The sequence below is a fragment of the Atheta coriaria genome, unplaced genomic scaffold (genome assembly GCF_025399875.1).
Source record: "Atheta coriaria isolate IRGN ID8LTWV9N9 unplaced genomic scaffold, Caltech_Dcor_3.1 hic_scaffold_6_pilon, whole genome shotgun sequence".
Classification (NCBI taxonomy): domain Eukaryota; kingdom Metazoa; phylum Arthropoda; class Insecta; order Coleoptera; family Staphylinidae; genus Dalotia; species Dalotia coriaria.
Genome location: NW_027045448.1, coordinates 12,987,520 through 13,013,786, shown reverse-complemented (window position 1 = coordinate 13,013,786; position 26,267 = coordinate 12,987,520). Strand labels below are relative to the sequence as shown.

General features: G+C 38.8%; 1 protein-coding gene across 2 annotated transcripts; it reads left to right on the top strand.

Moving 5' to 3' along the window:
- The first annotated feature begins 677 nt into the window (after window positions 1–677).
- Window positions 678–25,577, top strand: LOC135793535 (DNA-binding protein D-ETS-3-like). Of its 2 annotated transcripts, none has more exons than XM_065304536.1 (10): window positions 678–1,142; window positions 2,223–2,451; window positions 2,508–2,655; window positions 5,200–5,298; window positions 13,497–13,547; window positions 17,716–17,787; window positions 19,487–19,534; window positions 21,131–21,320; window positions 22,307–22,518; window positions 24,076–25,474. In XM_065304536.1, the coding sequence occupies exons 2-10, from the start codon at window positions 2,248–2,250 to the stop codon at window positions 24,225–24,227; spliced, it is 1,176 nt and encodes a 391-aa protein (XP_065160608.1). In that variant the 5' UTR covers window positions 678–1,142; window positions 2,223–2,247; the 3' UTR covers window positions 24,228–25,474. The 2 variants fall into 2 exon arrangements, with proteins under 2 accessions (XP_065160608.1, XP_065160607.1); XM_065304535.1 differs by lacking the exon at window positions 678–1,142 and adding an exon at window positions 1,986–2,147 and having other exon boundaries at window positions 24,076–25,577.
- The last annotated feature ends 690 nt before the right edge of the window (window positions 25,578–26,267 follow it).

Here is a 26,267-nt window from a genome sequence, read left to right as displayed (position 1 = left end):
TTTTTTTGGTTAAAAATTTATTTTTGGGGGTTGCGTGTTAAAGTTGACTTCCAACTGCGTGTAATTTTGCGTATGCGAATATATCAGCAGGAGGGTTGAAAGGTCGAAGGGTTAGATGCAAGTCCGGCACGCGATCTAGGTAAGTAGTGCCGTACCATAACTTTCAGCTCATTTTATTTTAAATTTCGTAAATATCATTGATTATTTTTCAGGTTATTGAAGTATGATTGTAATGTGGGTTGCATACGTTTGTGTATTCAACAGGTAAAAGCGTGATTGAGCTTTCGTGAGATAAAGCATCTAAAATATTTTCGTTGTTTGCCATTACCGTTACCGGCGGCGGCAACAACGGGGCGGCAGTTGTTTTTGTCACATTCCTGTTTAATGTATTTCTATGCCTAACGAGTAAAAATTAATTTTTTTTATACGATTTTAATAAAATTGATTTTAATGAATTTTTTAATAAAATTTTTGTGAGTTTGAAGTTTTATCACTTTTGGTTTGGAATAATTCTCCCTGCCAGTGCGCTGTTTCGGGGATGTTGAGCCACGCGCACGGGGATGTCCGCCGGTGGCATGGTGGGGGTGGCGGCGTGGCCACGCCCACGAAGGAACCGCCACTTGCGATATTGCTTCCTGCCCCATTCCTGCCGGCGCTCCGGGTTCCGCAGGACCTGTACACTTCCTGTCTTCCTGCTATCATCGGCCGATTCTTTGCTTCGGACGGACGTCAACAACTAACCGGCCATCCAAGCCCACAACAACACAGCACTCGATCGCCGGCCGAAAAGTTGCACCTTTCAACGCCGCGCAACAATCGCAAACTTTGAACTTTTCAATTCTTCACGCTTCACTCGTCGATATCGTCCACACGCGTTGGTACTTTGTAAGGTGTAAGCGATTGTAAACTTGGTTGCTGGCGTGTGACAAAGGTGACAGGTACAAGTACAACGCAGGACTTTGTTGTTTTTGTCGCGCCTAAAGTGTGGTGTGCGTGTCGTGTACTCGTGGTTGCTAATTAGCTCACTAAACGCCTTCATTAGTGAGGTGTTTGTTGTTCGTTCAGTGTGCGTGCGGTTTTTCTTCGGCCAGCTTTTCATGTGACGATCAATTATTAACATTCCGTTGCTAATTGCTTCCTAGGTAAGTCATACACAATACAAATTACAATAATCACTGTTACATTAATTAAAAAGGGATTTTTTCATCAAAAATTAGTAAAAATTACATGAAATTTCTGGAGTTTTCAACTTTAAATGTCAATATCTTTGTTAATAATAATTATATCAACAAAATCTTTTCACAAAAAGGTGTAGAATTTAATTAAAAATATATGTTTTGAAATTCGTTTGAAAATCAGAATTTGTTTTTATGATATTAATTAATTAACCAATATTTTGCACGTAAGATGTTATTTCAATAAATTTTTTGGATTTTCAACTTTAAATGTTAATATCTTTGTTTATAATAAAGATATCAACAAAATCATTTTACACACAGGTGCAGAATTTAAGAAGGAATATATCTATTAAAATTCGTTTGTTTATCGTTGATAGTTTTTAAGATATTAACAAATTAATGATTATTTTCCGCTAAGAAATTATTTCAATAAATTTTTAGAATTTTCCACTTTAAACGTGAATATCTTTGTTAATAATAATCATATCAACAAAATCTTTTCACACAAAGCTGTAAAATCAAACAAAGAATATTCCTTTCAAAATTTGTTGATTTATCAGGTGTAGTTTTTAAGATATTGATCAATTAACAAATATGTTCTGATAAGAAGTTTTTGGCGATAGCACCAAGTGCGTAATGCATTATTCGTGACCGACATCAATCTAAAAATAAAATTTCTAAAACAGTGCATAATGAGATGAGGGAGCTCTTCCTGTGTCATAATTGAAACGGAAGCGGCCAATTCGAGCGACAGACGCGAACGCGTGGTCCGCTGCGCCTACCGTCGCTTGTCTTTGATAACGTGCGACGCGCGGCCAAGCCTGATAACAGTTCCGTGTGCCCGTCGCATCGTACAAGCAAAACACACCTGCGAACCACATTCCACAAACAAACAAATCAAAATATATAAAACCCACAAATGTAACAAAACTTTCAATTCAGTCACAAGTCAACACTCGTCACAATGAGGTGCATATTTAATAATCAAATCATTTTTGTTGAAAAATCTTTAAATTAACCTGTGATTTATGTGTTTGTTTATAGAAAAAAGTGTCCACTGCGTAGGAAGATGTACGAAAGTTCGTGTTCGTACCAAGGTGCATTGGAGTTGAAACGCGGCAGCGGCGGCGGCGGTGCGACGGCGGCGACATGTCCGCTCGGCATCAAGAGCGAGGAGTTCGCCACATCCGATTGGCCCGCGTATCGATTCTGCAATCCGAGTACCTTTGAACAACTCAAGCAAAGTGTAGAAAAAGCTAAAGCAGCTCTACAGGTAACAAAAACAAAAATTTAAACAAAAAAAAAAAAAATAAAAATAAATAAATTTAGGACCGAAGTGGATTTCTTGGTGCCGGTAGCGCATTCAGTGATCTCTATGGTGGAGTGGCATCCACAACAAGGGCACAGGATTCAATCCAGGATACTACCAATCGACTTAGGGATAGTGACACGCATGATTTGAAAAGATCTTCTCAAGGTACAAATTTTACTTTATTAGTATATTAGTATATTAGTAGTTTTGAGAGAAATGTTGGTGAGAGAGGAAATCGCGCAGCTTCGTGGCTTTGCGCACGGTGGTGGCGGCGGCTCGAGAGAAACACTGCCGTCGCGAGCCAATGAGGCCTCCCCCGATGCCGTCCCCATAGCAACGCGCCCTATCTCGCTCTGCGATCCGTCGCGCCTCCATCACATACATCTTAAAATTTTTACATCACACTAGATATTCCAAAAGTAAAAATTTCATTTTTAAACAAAAATCATAAAAATTTCGAGATTCTCACAGTGTGATTGTTGGGGTGGTTGTGCGTTGTCTCATGCTATTGTTATTTCGGTAACCATCGGGGCGTGGCGAGCGTTAGTGATGCGCGAGGTCGCGACCTCCTCTCTGGATGCATCCCTTGTGTGCAGCACTCGATGAGCCACAATAAACACCGCACACCGTATCGATATATAGCCACCCTTCAAACCACCAAAGCGTGTAGTCGCACACACCCTCTCGATATGCGATACGATGATACCCGCTATGATATCACGACGGCCGTATCAATCAATTACGACGCTCTCGACGCAATAATAGACCGTGACTAAATTTATAACTCCATGGTCGTCATGGGAGAATATCTCTACTCCAAAATATTCAACAATAGATATATTTACAAACAATCACAAAATTCACATTTAAAATCATTTTTATGCATTTTTTGATTTTTTTTTGAAAAAAAAAATTTTTTTTTACTTTTGGACACCCTAAAGCGTCCTGCTGGTTTTATGACACTTCTCCTCCTCACTAGGGCTGCTTTTTGCCGCCGTCGGTCTTCGCACATTATCACCATGATGTCATGACTCGGCATTCTTCGCGCCGAAAGCCCTCCTTTTATTTGCCACCCGCTCTATCTTCTAAGGACACTTGAATTAAAAAAAGCCAAAGGCAATTATTGTCCTCCAACATTTCGTCGACCATACACAATGGAATTCTTGATAAGCGATAGCAACCAGCAATTTTTGCATGTTTTACGCCCTGAAAGGAAACACGCAGGACCAAGATACAACCCGACGGATGTTACACGTTACATTTTTCTTCACCACGCTGACAAAATGTAATTTCTTATCAAATTTATGTCGCGAGTGAAAAAAATTATTAGTCACCATTTAGTTAATTGAATTATTACGCACGAAACTGAAGGGTTTTTTTGGATTTCGAGGTGAAATTTATGAATTTGACAATTTTGACAATTAATGCTGGCGATAACAAAGAATTGAAATTTTCGGACGCGTCGTCGGCGAGCCGCCAAACATGGCCGCCCGGAAACGCGGCATCAATCACCGGGCGCACGTCAATTAGACCTCCGGATGCACGTCACTATCAATTTGGCCGCGCGCGCCACGATCGCATAACCAATATTGATTTCCATCCCAAAACCAACACAGCAACACACAAAACATATATATTTAATCAAATATTTTGAGGTTAGGTTAATAACATATTACATCATTAACAATTCTAACCTCAAAAATTCTATTTTCTCATGATATAAATAATAATAGATAATATAACAATCAAAAATTAATTGTATTGTTTGTTTAATGACCACGGACGTTCGCTGGTCCTCGTGGGAATCGCTAGTTTGACATCGCGACCCTTTTGGCGCGCGCCCTAATTCGTTAAATGGCTTGAAACATATGCCCCCTGATCTAGCTACACACAACACACGATCAAGTCAATCGTCCGTACACATACAGCCGCACAAAAGCTAAAAATAAATGTACACAGTTCGAAATTTACCCTCCGGGGAGTATTTTTTGGCTGGTGGCCGAGGAGGGTCCGAATGATATATATTACAACTTGCGACTTACCTATTGCTGACGATCGCGTTTTGTTGCTTTAAATATAGGGGTGGATAGCGCGCTGTTCGCTTGTCAACATGCATTTGTTCCGAATTATCGTTACGTGTTCATCAAACTAATCACATTCATGTTTTGATTACCAGATTACATCATCAATTATGATTAAGTCCACATGCATAATAATAAAGTAGATTAACTATCATTGATTTTGATTTAAGATTTGATGTTGGATGTAATGGTAAAAATATTACAGAAAACTGTAATTTTTAAAGTTGAATTTTTGTGTTTTTGAAGATAATATATAATGCAATGTGTAGTAAAATGAGTTTTTCAACCCGGGTTGGTGTTTTCGCCGTCTGCAACCCCTTTTTATCGCTTTAGCAGCCCTCCGCCAAGCTGGCTTTGATTAATAGAGTACAAGTTGGCCATTTAGCAGTCGGTAACTAACCTCGGCCCGCAGCGCCACCCCGGGGGGAAGGATAATCTGATAAGGAGCGGCGTGACCGCCGCGTTCGCCACTTTGCACGCCGAAAATGTACGCTCATCGTGTGTGGAAATCCGAAATCAGCTGCGCCAACGCGATAATACCGCACAGCGTAATTTAATTTACTGTAGTAATTTAATTTTTACACCTGCGTGTAAACTAGAATAGAAATCATGCGAGGTTATGTTGCAGGTTTGGATAGAAATGAGAAATCCAGCAGTCACGGACATCTATCATCCCCCAAATCATACAACAGCATCACCGAGAGTATTTCGGGACGGACGAAATGCGGTGAGTAGTTTTCCATATATCTAATATTATAATCCGAGTCAATGCATAATCAATTTCTATTCGAATGCTTGCAAAACTATCCAAAATGGCTGCCAGTGTTGTTATTTATATCTTCATGTTTATACAATATTTATTAGGGTTGAAACGCATAAATTTCATAGGCATAGACATAGACAATAATTTATTGATGAAATAGCAGAAAACAACGCGCGATAGTTTTAAGGTTAGAATAGAATTACTAACCTTGTTGGTATAGTAGGAATCTTGATGATTCTTCTGAATTTGTTTTGTTATCATGTGGCACGCGATGCGCATACAATCTTCCAACGCTGTGGCATCCCCAAAGCATCTTTGCGCGCTCGTAGATTTTCCTAACTATGACTAATACCCTGTATTTCCGGGCTGGAATGGTGGAGCCACACGTCCCGGCCGTTTCCGGCCGCCCCCTTTCGCCGCGCGCACGCCGCCACGCACCCGGGGAAACAACCATTTTCGTAACAAATACACGCGCACGGCGGAGAATAATGTCGGGATGGAGCAGCAGTGAGCAGAACGTTATAGTCTGAACTGAACCAACCACCCTGCACCCTTCTATATTTCATTTAGTTATTATAGTTATTTCTTCTTTGAAACGCGAAGAAAATTACGACTTAACGATGCACAACGCATACGTAAACAAAAAATTATTGACAAAAATATTTTATTACCGCAGAAAAATATAAAAATATAAAATTTGAGCAACAAACAGTAATTTAATCCGCCCGTGCATAAACTCGTTTGATATGCAAATTTAATAAGCTAACTTTGCGCATACATCAAAGTTTATTGTCGTACACCATTAACCTACGCGTATTCCGCGTTTTAATTACGGTAATATATCAAAATTTTGTTGCAATTTGTGCAGACTCACCCGTTTTATCCGCTAAATACGTAAATATATTATAGTGTATGAAAACAATCAACAGATGCCACTAAAGTCGGTTTGTAGGCTCACTAGCTCACAAATTCAATATTTTCTTTGTGTGTGGTGGTAGCGAGGAGTGAAAATACAGGATTGTGTAATTCGAGAGCGCAACTCGCACCGCCCTGCTGTTCGGCGCCCTGCAATCCTGCTGCGCGCTGCTTTGGTTCGCACTCCAGCTGCGCGCGCGTGTGATTTATCCAACCCTCGAAACTTACTCCGTTGTTTCACAGAGGGCGATGAACCTTCACATTTACAGTCGTTACAGTTTTTACCCTCACACGCAACTAAAACTTTTGCACATAGAAAATATTTATTGGTTAATTTTAAATGTTTCATATCGCAAAACATAACATAACCGTATTTCAAAACAGTCTGAAAAGTTTTATTCGTTTTCGTTTTTTTTCTATTTGCGTTGTTGTAGATGTAATTTTTAACATGGAAATATGTTATTGTGTATTTGGTGGTGACAGGCAAACAAAGCGCACAATGTGAACGTGGTGAGCGTGTAAGCTGGAAAGTTTACGTACGGAAAGTTGAACTCCGCCGCCATCCACAAGAACTTATTTTGCGTGGCACGTAGCGCGTGAAAGCGGCGGTACTCAACCGAAGTGACTAATGAATAGGACGCCTGATTGAATCCGTCCTGTCGATGTCGTCGGCATTTGCTCAATTTCACAATGGCGCAAATTTCAGTAAAGTTCATCATCGGTTTGCTTCCATCAAACTTTATTTCCTGAAAATTTAGTTTTTTATAGCGAAAATAAGTATAAAATTAGATATTACGTAATACTAGGGTAATAGGCTTGTGAAAACGCCCCCTGTTGAGTTTTTTTGAACAAAACTTTTCTTCTTGTTCACAAATTCACATTTTACACGCGTCGTAGGCATGTAAGAATATAATGATAGTAATTTTAAAACTTTCCTTCAATGCACTTTCACAAAACATGTCAATATATTATTCACTTGCGTAGATTAATGGAATATTTTATTTTTTATTTTTGTGTGAAATGTTTTACACGTATTCAAAGTGTCTATTAACATTTTCCAAGCCATTATCCGCGAGTAATTTTACAACTAGTAGTTTCACTGCAAGTGGCTGTAAGAATAATGCATTTTTAATTGCCACACTTGAAATGCCTCGCATGCATAAACTCGCAATAAAAATTGCATTTTCCCGCACAACGTATGCAACACACACAACACATTTAAGCATCAATATGTTCCACGTCCACGCTGACGAATAAAAAGTGAACATCGAAACTATTATATAACTACTCCCCGCTGATGTGAACCCGCCGGCGTAATCATATCCCACGTGGCGATGATAATTAACGACTTGCTGTTGGGGTGTGCAAACCCATCGCATTATGCAATTATCATCTACTCGTATGATGTAAAAGTATAAAAGTCAAAAGTGAAACGTACATTAGAAGATAGTAGAGGGGTGAATATTTATGTGTGTGTGTGTGTTCATTGATACACCCTGTAAATCCCTCGTCGAACGCATCAACACGCTATTATCCCTTCGACGTTTTGATTGTGCACTTTATTAGGCGCGTATCGGGTGGTCTCGCTTCGGCACGTGCGCGCTGCACGGTGGGTTGCAGCGCGCGAGAGTGACGCTGCACAATCGCTGCACTAACGACACACGATTGATGCGCATTTTAATGTTAACGCCAAATCGTGCGTGAGGCGGAGAATCAACAGCGCACGTGAACGCCGAGAGTCAGCCACTTAGCTTTTATTACTGTTTGGATGCGTTCGCAAAATCAAATCAAAACATTTTTATTCCAACGCTATAAAAAACTTTTTATGTCATACAAGCAAAAATTTAATTTTAATCGTAAAAGTTAAGCAAACACAGAAAAAAAACTTTTAATGGCTTCCGCTTTTCTTGTTTTCGTAAGTTTAATATTCGTCGACTACAGTATCATTAGGCAGTTATTCTGTTTTCATAACGTTTTATTTCGGCTGAAATCGGCAATAATATCGTGTAATATAATAGTTGTAATAGTTTGTGATTCATCGAACGTGAGCATATAGTGAGTGCGCATGCGTGTTAGGTTTGTGTGTGTGGGGATGTGTGCATGTTGACAAAACATCTTCCACGTCATAAAGTCACAACTCGCCACTCATGCCGGCAAATAAAGGGATGTGAAAAAACGAAAGCACGCGCTCACCGGCACGAGAGACATTAACTTACGCAGTCGGAAGCAGGCGAGGGAAAGGTGGAAAAACTATGGCGATACAAATCGTCGGTGTAATTCTCCCACGCGCCTCGTAACTGTCGTAAAACAATCAGGAGATAATTGATATGGAGGTAAAACTTGATTTGTTACAAATATAAATTACTATAAGCAGAATTTTATGTCACGGTGCATAAAATACAAGTTTTTAGATGATAATTGAGTGTTTAAAGTTGTGTTTAGTAACACTAGTGCGCAAAAAGGTATTTTAAACATTTAAAATTCATAAAAATGTTTATTAATGAGTAAAATAGGGCCAACATTAACCCTTCAGAACTATCGTGTAGAGAGAATCTCTCACACCTCTCTTAAAACTTTTTTTTTTCTAATTTCAAATGGAATGATCCCTTGAAAATTTTTTTACATTCCTAAAATTTAATTTTTTACAAAATACTGAAAAAATAGTTTTTTTTAACTTAAAAAATTAAGGAAAAAAATTATTTATTTATCGTCTGTGAGAGTTTCTCATCGCGTAAGTAAAGTTAGGCACAAAAAAATCCGCTATTCGGATGGCTTCGTTTTATTTCGGATGGCTTCGTTTTATTTCGGCTGTCTCCGTAGTTTCCACCCGCCATTTGGAATATATATAAATATATAAATAGATAATATTCTAAAAATCTAAATAGAAAATTTCATATTTATTTTGTCCTCGTCAGAATTATATAATTTTTACTTTAATAACATTAATATTTAATTTATATTATTCAAAACCCAATTTTTTATTTTGTATTTTACTTGATGTGTAACCTACAACTATTTTAGTAGGTTTGAAATTTCGCGCTTGGCGCTTGCGCAATAGGCGTGAGATTTTCTCTCATCACGATATTAATGACTATGGTACGGGAGACGTATAGTCTGAAGGGTTAAGAAAAAGTTAATTTGGAACCAAAATAAATTAAAATAAGCAGAGTTTTATGTGATAGTGCGTAAAATGCTACATTTTAGATGCCTGAAGAGTGATTAAAGTTATTTTTTGTGGTACTAGTGTGTAAAAATGTATTTTTGTATTTAAAATACACGAAAATATTTTTTAAGGATGAAAAAAGATTAAATTTATGAAAAACGAAATTTGCAACAAAAAATAAATAAAAATAAACAAATTTTTATGTAATAATGCGTAAAATACTACTTTTTAGAGGTTATGAGAGTGTTTAAAGTGGTACTTTGTAACACAAGTGCGTAAAAATGTATTTTACGCATTTAATACTCTTTAAAATCTTCAAAAATGTTTTTTAATGAGTGAAAAAAAAAGAACAATGTCCACTTTAATGCCCCTCATAAAACCGTATTGAAAATCAATCGAAATTACTCTCAAAACCAAAACAAAAGCCCATTTAACTCATTTTTAAAATCAAACAATACCTCCAAAATGAGTAATAATAACCATTTTGAATCATTAAGGCACCCCTTCGCCGGCACCATGCAAAACGCTGAAAACGTTCGAAATTTTCGACGGCGGCACAGGTCAGGGGGTCGCGTGCACAGCCACGTGGCGGCCACTCAGCGGAACACTTATCATATTCATGCGCGTGCGATCAGGGCGCTAGTGCAAGGGGACGTCCTGTAACACGTTACGCTGATATTATATTATTCTTACAACGGAATAAATTCTAAACTCATTTTGTATTTTTTGTTTTTTGTTTTTTTTTTTTTGCTTTGTTTTGTGAAAATGAAGATAGCGCTGGTCTGATATCTCGGTGGGTGGGTTGTTGGGTAGTTGGCGAGCGCGGAATAAATGGTGGTGAAGTGGCCGGAGCCGGTAGCGGGTGTTGGCGGATACCGCTGTCTCCGGGACACTTCCTCCCCGGGGCGGCCAATTTCACCCGGAGCGAGCGCTTTCCGCATTCCGTTCGCGCACTCGCTCTTCTCCTCCGTCGTCGCCACAAACTATTCACGCGACTTGTACACTAGAAAATAGTGCAACACTTTTACTACAATAATTTTGTATTTTTATACAAATTAAAAGTTTTTAAAAAGTTTTTAGTGAAATTAATAGGAAATCTTAAGATATTTACTCTGAATGTGGTTAAATATCAAATATTACCACTGACAATGTAGGCTTGTACACCGGCATGTGACGTGTATTAATAAATTCGCCCGCGAGCTGCGAAACTCACCTCACCCCCGCGTTTTAACCGCCGCCACCCGCGTATTTCACTTTGTGTGGGGTGGCGTTTTGCACCAGTCGCTTCTCTCTTAAGTTGTGATGGTGGCGGCAGCGGCAGAAACTCCGTCGGAGCCCCTAAAGCTCATTTCCGGGCCCCGCCGCCTGCGCTATATTAATTTTAAATTAAAGCCGGATAGCGGCGCCCGTGCGCCGGATTATCTAATGCACTGCTATCGCGCAGGAAATAACCGGGCCTCCTGCTAGATTGCCATTAATATTACCATTACGAACGCTCTGAAGCGTACACGTACACACATTCCCTTCGAGTGTTGCTAGAAATGGTTGAGAACTACTAGAACTGGAGATATTTCACTGTTGCATTTGCAATTCCGACACATTATCAACGCAGTTATACAAATAGTAACAGAAATACGCGTGTCTAGATTAACTGCAATATATGCAACCAAATATACACTTGAAATAACCACGAATTGAAGTAAAGATTAGTTCACACTCATCTTGTGATCACGTGAATCATCTCCCTACCAACATGAACTTTTTCTGACTTCAAACTACGTGTTTCTCTAATAACTGCAATATATGCAACCAAATATACACTAGAAATAACCTCGTCTTGAAGTAAGCATTAGTTCACACTCATCTTGTGACAAGTGATCATGTGAATCATCACCCCACTAACATAAACTTTTTCTGACTTCAAACTTATGCGTAGAAATAGTTGAAAACTGCTAAAACTAAAGATATTTTACTCCTACATTTGTAATTCCGAAACATTTTCAACTTAGTTACACAAATAATACGTGTTTCTATAATACCTGCAACATAGGCAACCAAATATACACTTAAAATAATCCCATATTAAATTAAACATTATCCCACACTCATCTCGTGATCCATGACCACTTGAAACATCCCACCCCACCAACACGAATTTTATCTGACATCAAACATATGCGTGGCTCCTGTGTTGTTCTGGTGGTAATGGTGTGTGTCTCTCACGAGTGGCACCACAATGGCTTTATTTAGGGATGACAATCGGCGTACGCTGACAATTTGGCGCGTACAATGCGCGCTCACCTCTCTACCTCATCACGACTTTTTCTGTGTTTGGTCCGAGGGGTGCCGCGCCGTCGAGGTGATTCCTGTGTTTATACACAAACACTATACTTGTGGGGACGGTGTGTGGGAAAGCGAAACGCAACCCGACACCATGAAAGAAATTGAGCAATTGAGTTTTTTTGAGGTTAGGTGTGATCACGCTCGCGTTTTTTACAGGGTTTAGGGTATTGTGGACTAATTTGTAGGTTAGAGTGTGAGTGTATGGTGTTAAATGTGGTAAGTCGATGCTTTTGTTAGTTAAACAACAAGGGTGTGACCAAACACAAAAAGTATACAAAATAAAGCAAATAAAATTAGTCAACTCGTTTTTTTTTCGCTTGTTTTGCTTGGAATGACGAGAAAAAGAAAATGAAAAGAAACCGGAAGTAATCATATGTCCACACTTAATTAAATATGAGTTGTTTTGAAATAATGTTGATTTTTGTTTGGAGATTTTGAAATTTTTCGGGGATAAAAGATTAATGCTCGAATAAAAATTGAGAAGGATATGTTGAACACAGCGATTTGCCGTCCGGAGAGTCCGTTCAGCTCCGGTGCGACGGAGCGCGCGAGGAAAAGCGCCCCGGCAGTAGGCAATCGATGTGGCTGCCGGTTGCCATGGCGGCGTTTCCGGTTGCGTTCAGCGCCTCCTAGTCCGCGTCGACAGCCGTGTTCCTTCAAATTATTTACTGGGTATTTAGATAAATATCTTCTACAGCTAATTTCACAGTGAAACATAAAATTTTAGACACAAACTCAATAAATATTTCAAAAACAAATTTTAAAAACCAAAAATATTTAAAATTAATAGTTTTTTAAAACATATTTTATTATTATATCACACTGTATTAAAAAGACAAGACAATCTTGTTAATTATCCTTTTTTAATCAAGTACCTTCAGCTAATTAGTAAATAACTAATTTTTTACCCAAAAAATCAAAAAAAAATTAATAAAAATTCAAAATTTTACTAAATAATCATTAAATAATTAATAATAATACTAAAAATTATTACTCTTCAAAATTTTAAGGATCTAGCATGAAGATTCTTTGAGTTTTCTCTCAAAAATCCTACAAAACCCTCGTACACTAAGTTAAACTCACCCCCACTATATCATCCCTCCCCCTCTATAACCCTCCACACGACTGAAATTTATGCGAGTGGGGTTGGTTTATTTACGTGCGCCGCACGCTGATTGGCGCGTGCGTGCGCTCGAAGACAACCCCTTGGCGCTAAGGGTGGTAGCGCGCGCGCCACCCCCGCCTTCGCGAGGTATCGCATCCGCTGCGCCGATGAAAAACTTCCAGTTGATCGTAAATGCGCCCGATATTCGGACAGATTTGACAAATTGGAGCTGCTCCGCACACACCGCACACAACTCGATCACGAGCGAGGCGCACTTTCTAGTAACGACAGTATTAGTGTACAATATTACAATATTACAAAAATAATAACAATATACAACAATAATAGTGACCGTATAGTAGAAACAGAGTGATTTATCGGTGAAGTGATAGTTAAGTAGTTTTACGCACATGAACGACGGCAGCACACATTTGTAATTCATAATTCGCGATTTAAAATCGGAAATATGTTGGATATTAAACCATCGGCGGACTACTTGAGCAGCAGGGGTTCAACGTTCAGCAACTTTTCTATGTTGTTTGCAGGTAGAGATTTAGAGGTTTATTTATTAGTAAACAAAAACATTGATGGGAAACTTTGATAATAGAAACTAATTTGTTGTGTTTTTGGTTTCAGACACTTCATATAAGGGTTCATGGGGGTCACATGCTACATCACAATCACAAGGTAAGTCATTTTATTTTATTTTTGAGGTTATAACATGCAAAAATCTTCTAAAAATTGATTTTATACCAAAAGAAAAATTTTTCTTCATAATTTTCAATTTGTGATGAAATTTTCTTTAAAACTTATTAATTTTTATTGAGTTTTTAAGGTTAATGCATAAATTTTCACTTTTAAAGATGTGTAAAATCATAGTTTTGCACACTAGTGCGTAAAAATGCATTTTAAACACTGTAAATCGTACAAAACAAGAAAAAACACTTTGTTTTTATTTTTTAAATTAAATTATTTAAAGAAAATGCATTTTTGTTATTTTGAGGTTAAATTTGCTTTCAGTTTACTTGTAAAACTGCGTTTTATACATTAATTTGTCAGAAAACAAAGTAAAATTGTCTATTTTAGCATTTTTCGCCACTATGCGTGTTTAAAACTTGTATTTTACGCACTAAATACCAAAAACACCACTTTAAAACCTTCAAATCATAAAATAACGCCTAAAATCACAAAATTTCTTAAATTAACCTAAAATATCAACATAAATCTTAACCTAACCTAAAACTTGTTTGTAATTTTCGCCCAAGAAATAAAATCTAGTAAATTGAGGAAAGCGCCTCATCCTGTCGCCGCCCCGCCGACAGGAAATAAGAACTCGGCACCAGCTTCCTCTGCCAAAGCAACAATCGCCCAATGATTATTTTTTATTTGTCCCTAACCTCAAATTTACTCTACTAACAAACCAAAATCCAAATAGATTTAAGCCTATTTAAGCGCTTACAACGGTTTAAAATTTAAGCGCGCGCGCGCTTGCTGTAATCATTGGCAAGTAATTAGGCTTTGTACGCCCGTGGGGCTGCGAAAAAGCGTCGCGGCCCGTGAAATGGAACCCCGGCACCGCTGAGAGTGTGTGGGTGGTGTGTGGCTTTCATCATCATGCGGCGCTTTCGGGATCATCGCCTTCTGCGCTCCGGCGCGCTTTGTGAAAACGCTCCAAGCATCTCCAGATTCACTTTACAGTTACGCGGTAGTGGTGGTGGTGGTGTGTGAGTGTTTTGTTGAAGCTTTGGTGCGATGCGCTCCCGGCCATCCCTCTGATGCTGATCAGCGGGCCGTGAAGGCGTCGCAATCAGCGCCACGCTCCGGCTGCCGCGACGCTTTGACTGCCATTATTAAGTTTGGATAGCAAACTAAACGCTCGCGGGCTCGTATCGGGATTTCGCCGCAGCCGCTGCCGCCGCCAGGCGCACGGCCCATTGTGATGGCGGCTGCGTTTATTATATTTTGTATTTTGTGCGCCGCGCCGTCAGCGGCAGACTTTTGCTTTGAATTGCGAAAACTTTTTCAACAAAAAGATTTAATTAATATTTTATCTTACATTAAATTATATTTAATCGTGTATAAAGTATAGTATTATTCATTACAAGTGGTTAGAGATTATTTTTGGGATTTATTAGATTTTTTATGAAAAAAACAAAAAGAAAATTGAAATTTTACATTTTTTCCTGTTTTGTTTGTTGTTTTTTTAATGTTTAATGGCTTTCTTTTGGAAATTTTTTATTTTTACAACATATGATCGTGCATAAAGTATAGTATTATATATAATAAGTTATTATAGGGTATTTTTTGGATTTATTGGAGTTTTATTTAATTTTTTGATGACAAAACAAAAAGAAAATTGAAATTTTACATTTTTTCTTGTTTTTTTCGTTGGTTTTGAAATTTTGACGGTATTCACTTTAAATTTTTCCTTTTTACATGATATTATCGTGTATAAAGTATAGTATTAGTCATAATATCATTCAAAATTAATTAAAAATTATTTTTTTATGATTTTTCTTTGTTTTTCTATAAGAAAGAAGTAAATTAACGTTTCAATCACAATTTTCTCAGTTTTCTCACTATTTTCTAGTCTTTTTTGTATTTTCCGACGTTTTCTTCTTGAATTTTCAACTTTTTAAATACTATAGTCGTGTATAAAGTGTAGTATTATTCATAATAATATTCAAAATTGATTTTAACTCATTATTTTCCAAATTATTCATGTTTTTGATAGAAAAACAAAAAGACAAAAAGTTAATTATTATTCCATTGGTGTTTTCTACACTTTCCTTCCTTTTTTCTCATCGTTTTTGTATTTTCGGACGTTCCCTCCTCGAATTTTCACTTTTTCCATGCCCGTTTATTAAAAGAGGGCAAATCCATTTAGTAGCGATTCTTAAAAATAAAAAAGAAGACGCCAGAGTCTAAAGCGCGGTGTTGAATATAGTGAAAACGGGAAACCGGCGAGGGGGTGAGCGCAAAAGGAAAGAAAAGCGACGGCGGGCGGCGAAAAAAGGCGAAAAAATAATGGAGACCCGTTCGAGCGTGTCGATAGAGAGGACGTCGAAATCGGAAAAGGACATTTGGTCCGGGAGTCCGGGAAGGAAGGACTCTTTCCTTTTCCGGGCACCCAATCAGCTAGTCGGGATTAACTATATAGCGAAATGTCGAAAACGTCGAACAACTAATGTCAAAAACTGTTTATTTTTTATTTTTTTCAAAAAAAAAAAATATTTTTAACATTTTTACACATAAACGTAAAATCCTGATGTGTGTTACACTTTCACGCAAAAACTACTTAACCGATCATCATGAAAATTTGTACACATATTCTTAGTGGTCCCCGAATGGTTATAGGCTACTTTTTATTTAATAAAAAAAATTATTTTTTAAATAAAATAAAGAAATTGTTTAGCCAATAATACCTCTGCATCTGGCTATTTGACTACTTTAACGCCATCTAGCATTCCAGCAATGAAGCTCAAACCTAAATACTATAGTACCATCACACTGTATTATCACACTGTATTACCGACAGCTACGTCAACATCAAATCCAATTGACTACACTATGGAGACTGTACACTATACTTCCATAGACTATACTTTCAGCCATTTTAAACTTCTCGTCATCCTACTTCTTTGTTACTTTTTCTGTGACTACAGTGCGTACGGAATAACTTCATTATTTTAGATATTCGCGAGCAAAGCCGCGGGTTAAAGCTAGTATTCTTATAATCATATTATTATACACACATGATAGTTTTCTCTCTGCTTTTCTTTTATTCTTTTGATTTTTTGACAACTTGTTATTGTCCTGCCACTCATGCGCTTCAGAAGTCGAAAAGGAAAAACTCGGACACACGTCGGCGATAACACGCACAAAACAACGATATTTGCCGTTTGATAACAGCGAAATTCCATTAAACACCCTTGTGATGGAGCCACGGCGCGTCCATTCGGGCGTTCTGTGTTCGTTTTAGTTTAAGCGCGTGCACAATAGAAGTGTCAATCATACAGTTAAGATAATTTCGCGACGGCGCGCGTATGCTGCGTGCCCAAAAAATATCATCAACCCCCATGTAACTTTTCATAATAGCCAAATATTCAAAGAGAGGGTTTCACACTCTACTCCACTCCACAACTCCGCAAATAACACTATCTTGATAACTATGTGATTTTCGCTTAGAGAATTTTATTAATTCTAGATTTTCATTGTGATTGTGATATTTTTTCGAGTCTCAGGTTTGCTCAAAGGTGTCGGGAGGGTTGGGTGTGTTGGTTTGCGCGTTCCACTCTGTTTGCCGAGCACGCAATCCGATTGTTATTCACGACACAAATTCGTCCTATCGAACATTTTTACGAAACGTTTTCGTGTCGGGGACTTGCGCGCCCCGTGATTGTAACAACTCCCTTGATGCGTGTTAGTTCGCAACCCCCAGGCGAGACCGAAAGATCAAAGGCTACTTGTCTAAATTTCCAAACACCAACTCATCCTATTATCCTGTATTAGACGACATGTGTCAAACAAATAGAAAATAAATTTTTACTGCCAAAAAGTGAATTTAGGTCAAAATATTTAAATTTTAAATTTTTTATTTAAAAATAAAGATTTTGTTTCTTTATTTTTATTTCGGCGTTTTGCGGAAAGGATTCTCTTGTCGATTTCCGCGTGGCTGCCCTCAAAGCGAAAAATAAAGCCGTTTTTCAAGGGATGCGCACACGCTGTGTGTAAACCAATGTTTTGGCCCTCTATCTACGCTTATATTTTATATCTTCAGCCCGAAATAAAATATCGTTCTGTTTGGCTGCGCGCACAAAACGAATGTTTATTTATTGTTTCGTTTCTGTTGCAGGCTACGGCTCGAACACACTCAGCGGCATGACGAAAGCCTCCTTGGATCCACACGGCCACCTTCGGCAACCAGGTATACACTACAAAAATCTCCAACATAACCTAAACTCTATATTATCGCTTTTACGCTTGATGATGTATGATGTTGACGTCTTGGAAGGCGTCGATGCAAGACGACACATAATATTCATCCATTCGGGGTGCTATTGTCCGCGTTGTCAGCACACCACAACCACCACCACCCCTCTTGTGAGCAAGTCGATGTTTCATCCCTCGATTCGCGTTTTTTTTTTCCGCCGATTTCTTTTCGTGCTTGTGAGAGGCATATGCGTCGATATCGTAATATACTGCTTGACTGCGCGGGGAGTAGCTGCCCTCAAACCACCCCAGTGATGATAGCTACTGATTTGCAGCAGTGCGGCGGTATTGAGTTCAAGTCAAGCAGAGACGTCAAACATATAGCTTTACATCCCTGACGACATCAGCAAGATCACTCAAGGAATATAAAAAAATTCAGTATTTTCGTAAAAAAACGTTTTTTAACCTTAAAAAACCAAACAAAAAAAAAGTACAAAACTTATTAGTGCAGTAAACTTTAAAAACTATTGCGGGTTGTTTTGCTGGTGTAGGTTGGATTTCTTATCTGGGTAAAAACATCTAGCGTGCAGTCGACTGTCTGACTGGAGGAGACTTCTTGGATTCTAATCTATCGAGCGGGAACGCCGAGGGCAAACTCGACGTTCGCACGCTCGCTCGCGCGCCCACGGTCACGGCGTACATGTGTACTTGGTTGCGTGACCAAGACACCCCTTTCTTATACTCGACTCGGCTTATATAAAACCTCACTTCTTACAATTCGTACCTATTTCACCCCCGCATGCGAGTGAAAACGCCTCGGATTTATATTTCTCCACGTCGCTTGTTTGGTTATTTGGCTATTTGGCTATTTCGACACACAATGCGCTGCGTTTACGAATTCTATTCCCGGACGAAAAACGCAATAATAGGTTATAGTAATGGGTCAACCCGATGTGAATAATAGCTGTAATAATAACACTACACTATGAGTCATTTTTCAAACGCTCGTAAATGTTTAATAATACCCGCCGAGCATTTATTCACCAAACGCAATAACAAAAGAAAAACATAAATATAAATTAGTTTTGAGGTTAGGTTTGCAAGAAACCTAATAGAAACACAAACTGAAGTATAATCTAAAGTGAAAGGATGGAAATTGCGAATTGTAATTTAAACTACGCCTGAAATGAATGCTTTTTTATTTGATGACGTGTTAGTTGAGTTGTCTACCTCACACAATCAAATAAAAATCAAATAAAACAAATTTAATATCAAATATTTGCGTGTTGAACTGAAAATATTGCATTTATTTATTGTATACGTGGTGTTCCTGTGCTAATAGTGCCCTCGTCTGCTATTAGGTAGCAACGAGGTGCTTGAGAAAAGCACCGCTCGAAGCTAAGAACTAAATTGGCGTATTGTGCAGCGCGCGCGCCCCCATTATCCGTGTGGTGATTTTCGCGCTCGCCTCGCTAACCCTTACACACTCCAACCCGCCTGGTGCTTCGGGGCGTCTTTGATTGACCCGAAGTACACCACCAACGGCTTTTCTCGCGTCTAATTGCTTTTCATTTGCCACTACACAATTCCAGCCATTCTTTTTCGATGCACTACTTGTAGGTCTGTTACACGCTGCAATAAATCCACAATGTGTTGGTCCACTTCGATAAATTTGTTTCGTTTAATTGTTACAGATCCCTACCAGATGTTTGGACCAACAAGTAGTCGACTTGCTAGTTCTGGTAATTATTTAATTTATTTTTTATTTAAAAATGCGAGTTTTTGTTTGTTTTGTGTTTTATGCTTTGTGGGTTAATGTAAATCAAATTATGCAAAAGAAAAAACAAACAAAATTGATGAACCTGAACGATTTACGATTTGGTTACGCCACCGGGGTCAAATCGAGGGTGTGGCAGATTTACAACGCAAAGAGAAGCCTAGTTTGATGCCTGATGGAAGGCACAGTACAAAAAAGTCGAATTAATCGACACTAAATCATTATTTTACCAGCTAATGTCGATTTAATGATAGCCCAAGCGCATAATTCACCCTTGTTCGGACGTTATCGAGGCGTAATTCATTTTCGCAGACGATAAATATTTGTTTGTAGAGTGCAGGCAACTCTGTATGCATGCAGGTACATTTGTCTGCGATTTATGCGCGCGTGACAAGATAAACCAAGTGAATGTCGGCAACACACATTACACCAATGAACGCGTCACCAGTGAATTCATAAACAAACGTAACATGCGATTGTTTTACAATTGCATAACTTAACGCTAATTGCAACTGTTTATTTTTGGTTTTACAGTTGAAAATAAGCAGGTTTTTTAGTGTTACGCTCAAGAGGGTTGAAAATACACGTTGATTAACGCGAATGTTATGCTAATTGTAGGCGACACGTGTTTCTTTAAAATCCAGGTGTCGGGCAGCCGTGAAACGGGCGCAAATTATAAAATCATAACGTCAGCTGTTACGCCCTTGGTGAATCAACAACCCCCGCGCATGCATTAACCCCATGAATGCGTTTTGAATGCTAATGTTTACGTAATGTTTGTTTTAATGACGAAAACGATCAAAATCACGAAATTTAAATTCGACGCAGATACAAACACGTAAATTTATTCCATTTGTGTGTAAAATTATCACTTTACACACGCGAAAATCTCGAATTTTTGTTTTTTGGAATTTAATTATAAGTTTTGATGATTATCTTTCGCTTTTATTTTATTCCCATGGTTTTCGGCTATCTCTTTATCTGTAATACGTGTTTAACCCTTAAAGTACGCGCTGGCTTATCGCGTTGCTGAATCATAAAGATGCTTATCGCGCATGTGATTTTCCTCCATAACCTCGTGAGTTCATAACTTCCATGTTTGTTATTCGGCCTTATGCTTTTCTAATAGCCGAAAGTCTGGTTTTATTATTGCGCCGCCACGTGGGCAGCTACATTACCGGCCACGATTTACTGGCTTTAATTAAAATATCGCATGGAGAATGAATTTCGGGCTCGAAAATGTACATTTAACTTCTTCGATACGCTTCAGCCCCCCGACTTGTAATGAACAGTAGGGTTATACATCGGACGAGATTGTTAAGTCGTGAAATTACAACAAAATTACACGCAAATTACAGGAAAGAGTTTCATTTAATTTAGTCTTAAGTGCGGTCGTAATCTTACCTCGAGCGGAACACGTTGAAAACGCCATGAGTGAATTAGCCAACGCGAATCATAACCTCAATACGAGCACAATACAGCTAATTGTTTTTTTTAGTATTTTATAAAGGTGTAATTTGGGTTGCCTATGTTATGTAATAAAGTGATTATTGTGTTATAGGTTCGGGACAAATCCAACTGTGGCAGTTCCTCTTAGAATTATTAAGTGACTCTTCAAATGCCGCATGCATCACCTGGGAGGGCACCAACGGCGAGTTTAAACTCACAGATCCTGATGAAGTTGCGCGTCGCTGGGGTGAACGCAAATCCAAACCGAATATGAACTACGACAAATTGTCCAGAGCACTAAGGTACGTCAACATAACTCAACATAACCTTAAAAATTTTATATGTGGTATATACTCGTATATTGAAAGTTGTTATACAATTGCTATCACGACGGAAAATCCTCGTACACATACACAGTGAGCGCAAGTTTGCACTCCCCGCCGGGGTAAAGACGGACGTTCACAATTTCCGGATCGCAGCCCAGCAGATATAATTGCGAAATCAATAAGAACGTCGAGCGGCGGTGGCGGCGGCGACGACGTCGGAATCCGGCGAATCCGGGGAGGATGTGGCAGTCTCCGGGCGCACTCACCGCCCGGAACCGCCGGGCACGTCCCGCGCGCGCACGCCGCCGCGCCGGACGCGCTAATATGCTGCTTCTGGCACACACACCCACACATATACCTCCTTTATTCACGGGGCACTTCGTCCAGCGTGCAGATGTCCGGTTTGCATATCATTATGCTCCAGCGCTACAAACACGTAAACATGCTATCACAATTGTGGACAATGTGCACGACGCTTTCAATGGACGCAAACATACGCAAACGGATCTTTTGTTAACCCAACATGTCAACTAACCTACAACAGTGTGATAGGAATCTACATTACCGACTTTCAAATCAAAAACATCAAAATTTTGTTTTTTATCGTTTTTTTTCGTAATTTGCTATCAAAAAACTCATTTCGATGCATTGGAAAAACACACGAGCATACACGGATTCGATTATCTTCACTAATTGCTGCAAATGAACGTCGCAATAGAATTACCCAACCCTAAAATTCCCCTCTGCAGCACGGAATGTTCACGCTTTCTATTCCAATAAAAGAAATCGAAATAGATTCATCCCCTCGTTACAGTCGCATCATGCTGTGGATGATGTTTCCTTTGTTTGCCAAACGAGCAATAAATAAAATCAAGAATTGAATTTCCCCGCCCCCAAAGCAACCAACTACTAATGTTTTTCGGCCTTTGATAAAATAGGTTTTTGATTTTGTTTGTGTGTAGGTACTACTACGACAAGAACATCATGACAAAAGTGCACGGCAAGCGGTACGCCTACAAATTCGACTTCCAGGGCCTCGCCGCCGCCACCCAACCCGCCACCAGTGATCCAGGCAGCTACAAGTACCAGAGCGAGCTGTTTATGAGTTCTTATCATCACAGCGCCAAGCTCGGTGGCTTCATGAGTCCACACGCTACTATTCCTAGTTCAGCTGGTGAGTTTTGCATTAATTTCGAGGTTATGTAGGGTTATGTTAAATCAGCGCATTGATGATTTACAGTTTTGACACTTTGCGTTCCACTTAATGACGTAATGCGTTGATTGAGCGCATTGTTCGCTCTCTCGATCTCTGTCGAATGGGGAGCAGTTACCCCGTCATTTAACCGCCCCCACATTGCGTCCCCCAAGCATATTATGGCAAACTAATGGACATTTTGTACACTCTATTCATAGTGCGCGCTCGGACGAGCAGGAAGACGCAGCTAGGGGTAGCGGCTAATGTGTCATCATTACGCCGGCGCGGGGGTAAATATCAAAAGAATTATTGCCCGCGCGGACAATAGAAATTAAGATTTAGACGTGTTTAGTAGTCGTCCTACTAATTTATTACTCCCCGGAGAGTGAAAATATCACCAACATGAATACAAATCGTTTTAAACAATATTTTTCTGATTTAGGTTATATCCTCAAGTTAGGTTAGGTTTTCAAGTAGTAGGAGTATTGAAATATATCCATTTAATGAATTCAATATTCACGCGACATCTCGAGTCTCGAGTGCATTGCAAATGCTACACCCTAGCCTCTCTAGCTTTCGAGCTGTCACTCAAAGGTTATTATCAACACTATCGCCGGCGGGTTCCAGCGCTTGGTGCTGGCAACATTCACGCATTCAGATGAAATTGGCATGGCGTTTGGAGTGTGTGATGAGTTTGGAATATCAGGCAAATCGCGCCAGTGGAGGGATGTGCGTGGCACCCGAGTGTATTTGAATTAGCAAAGTTGCACACGCTGTGTGTACGTGTTCGCTTTGAATTGCGAACAGAAGCGAGCAACAGGGGATGATGACGGAAACTGTTCTGCAAGCATTTGAATAAACATGCGTTACTTGAGGCTGAACACCCTGTAGCTGTTGAGTTGGAAGTTTCTCACTTTATGGAGTGGCTGTAAAGTGCGAAATGCGAATCGTGAAATGTCACTGCATCAGATAGAAGCATTTTAAGTTATATTCTGTGCAGGAATTAAAAATGTGTAAAACTGGTTGCCTATATTGAATATAACACAATAACTGCATCTTTTTACTTTTTGAATATCGTCATATTCTGCGCAGGAATTAAAAATGTGTAAAACTGGTTGCCTATGTTGTATGTAACACAATAACTGCATCTTTTTGCTCTTTGGATATTGTCATATTCTGCGCAGGAATTAAAAATGTGTTAAACTGGTTGCCTATAGTGAATGAAACACACTAACTGCATCTTTTTACTTTTTGAATATCGTCATATTCTGCGCAAGAATTAAAAATGTGTAAATCTGGTTGCCTATATTGAATGTAACACAATAAATGCATCTTTTTGATTTTGGAATATCGTCGATGCAGACAATGGAACAATACGAAATTATAAATCAATTGTTCAATTATGGCCACCAAAATGGTATTCACTTGTTGTAGATTTCGCCGGTTCACACATGACTTGACTCGATAAAGCAATTTTTTTCGGCGTGTCGCCGTGAATGATGGAAATTTTTATATTTCTTTGTTTGATTGTTCCAGCCGCTTCAATATTCCCATCGCCTGGATCGTATTGGAGCAACCCGAGCGCGAACCTCTACTCGAACATTGCCGCCAGCACACACTCGATAGGCCACCATGCCGGGCCGCACCTGGGCGCGCCGCCGCTCAGCTCGTACCCGCATTACGCCTGACCTGCCGCGGCGGCGAACCACGGCATCGGGGAGACGCACCACGAACTCTCCACCGCCCACACACCACCCACTTCGGTGGCGGCTGCGGCGGCCGCCGACGAGTGGTCGCGACGTCTGACTGGCAGCATCATCAACTAGCAGGTGTGCTTTTCTTTCGATGTCAGTATGTAACTAATTTTAAACGTAAACATATATCGTGTGTGATTTATCAGAACCTTGGAAAAAATGTATGTTGGGTTGCATAAATGTCACACGATATAGATTGTAGTAATAAGACTAATTGGTTGTAAATATTTGAAAACTAAACTCAACAGAACATGAATAGACATTAATAATTTGCCAATGGTAGAAGGAAACGTCGATTTCTAGTCACTAATAAACATTTTTATGGTGCAATTTTTAAAATATCAAGCGTAATCTAAATTTTAGACACAGTTTTAAACACGGTTTTATTGTAAAAATGACAAAACTGCATCATAAAAATCCAGCGTTAAATTTCGTGCAATTTTTGTTTCACTTTTTCTTTTAAATAAGAACACTCTGTATTTATTTATTTAATTATACTTATTTATTCGATTAGTATCTAACAGAAGTAACCGTAAAATGGTGGCCTGTGATATAGAGAATTATTTATTTAAAAACTAACAAAAAATTAACATGTAGAAGCGGTGCGACTGATTGACAAAGCAAAACAACAAAAAACAAAAGGAAAATCTTAAACTCTTAACACTTTTAAATCAAGAACATAGTAGAAAAACGTTTTGTTTCTCATATCTTTCTATAAGATGACAAACTAATTAACTAAATGAATGTGTATGTAAAATGTAAAATAATAGTCTGTAAGAAATTGTTGTACTAATGGCTTTCTAGTTAAAAAAAAACCAACAGACAAAACAAAACAAGATTCAAACGAAAATCATGTAATTGTAGTTGTTTAGAGTGTATCCATACATGATATTTGATGAAACTAATGTTAGTAGAGTCATAATGATAAAATTGAAACCAAAGTCAACGTCAAAGTCAAACCAAAGCAAAGAAAAATATCATAAGCAACTATGAAACTAAGTAACACAACTAAGTACTAAATGCTAGTCATGTAAAATTACTAAATGTCAAACCAAGTGTAAGATTTACGATTAATTGAAACCTAACCTATTTATAGACCGTTTTGTTATGCGCGTGCGCGCGCATTGAGCATTGACAAACAGAGGCGACGCGCAGATGAATGAATATTGATAACAAACAAAGGTATAAATGTTATGTATTTATTATACAAAAAACTGAAAAAATGGATTAGATGACAAAACAAATCTTTTTATTCTACAATACATTATATTACAGGTTTATAAATACTTGGAATTTTGTAGGTTAACAATGTAAAATCACAACGTTTTGAATTCGTGAACATATAATAATATACTGCAAGGGTGGTTGTATAAGCTAGAGGGGTGTTCTGTTACAACATCCAATACATCATTACATCATTAGAGGACGCGTGGCGGTCGACAGGCATACGTTTCACGCACGATTGCGCCCGAACACGAATACGGGCCTGCAGGGTGCACAGAGTGCAGGGCGGTGGAACGAAAGTTAACTTTACGATCGTTTCACAACTTTATTGCCCTCTTCAACGAGAAAAATCGTGAAAATCGTTTTAAAAACGAAAGTGCTGCGTAAATCTCTACATAACCTCAAATTCTGCTTAGTCTGGAGATGAACCTCATAATAAAAATGGTAAGTTTTTTATTTTTAAACTGTTTTTTCTATTTTCGACCCTTGTGTGATGTTTTATAGCTCCTTGACGAATGCGTCCGTAAAATCCGACAGTTTCGCATTATTTACAACTCATAAACCGCATTCTTGCGTTTTGTGGTTTTAATTATCAGCGCCATATTATCCACCCCCTAACGCCCGCTGCCTTGTTCGCGAGTTAATGTGATGTGAGTTCCCGCTGTCCTAATAATAACACGTAACATCAACCGTGACGGCGCGCCCGAGACGAAGAAACAACGCGCGCGCATTGTTTGCGCTCGGCATTTT

Excerpts from the sequence above, each read along its gene's own strand:
- LOC135793535 (XM_065304535.1), top strand. Across the intron at positions 5,299-13,496 it reads TTCGGGACGGACGAAATGCG|ACACTTCATATAAGGGTTCA; the intron begins GTGAGTAGTTTT and ends TTTTGGTTTCAG. Across the intron at positions 21,321-22,306 it reads AAATTGTCCAGAGCACTAAG|GTACTACTACGACAAGAACA; the intron begins GTACGTCAACAT and ends GTTTGTGTGTAG.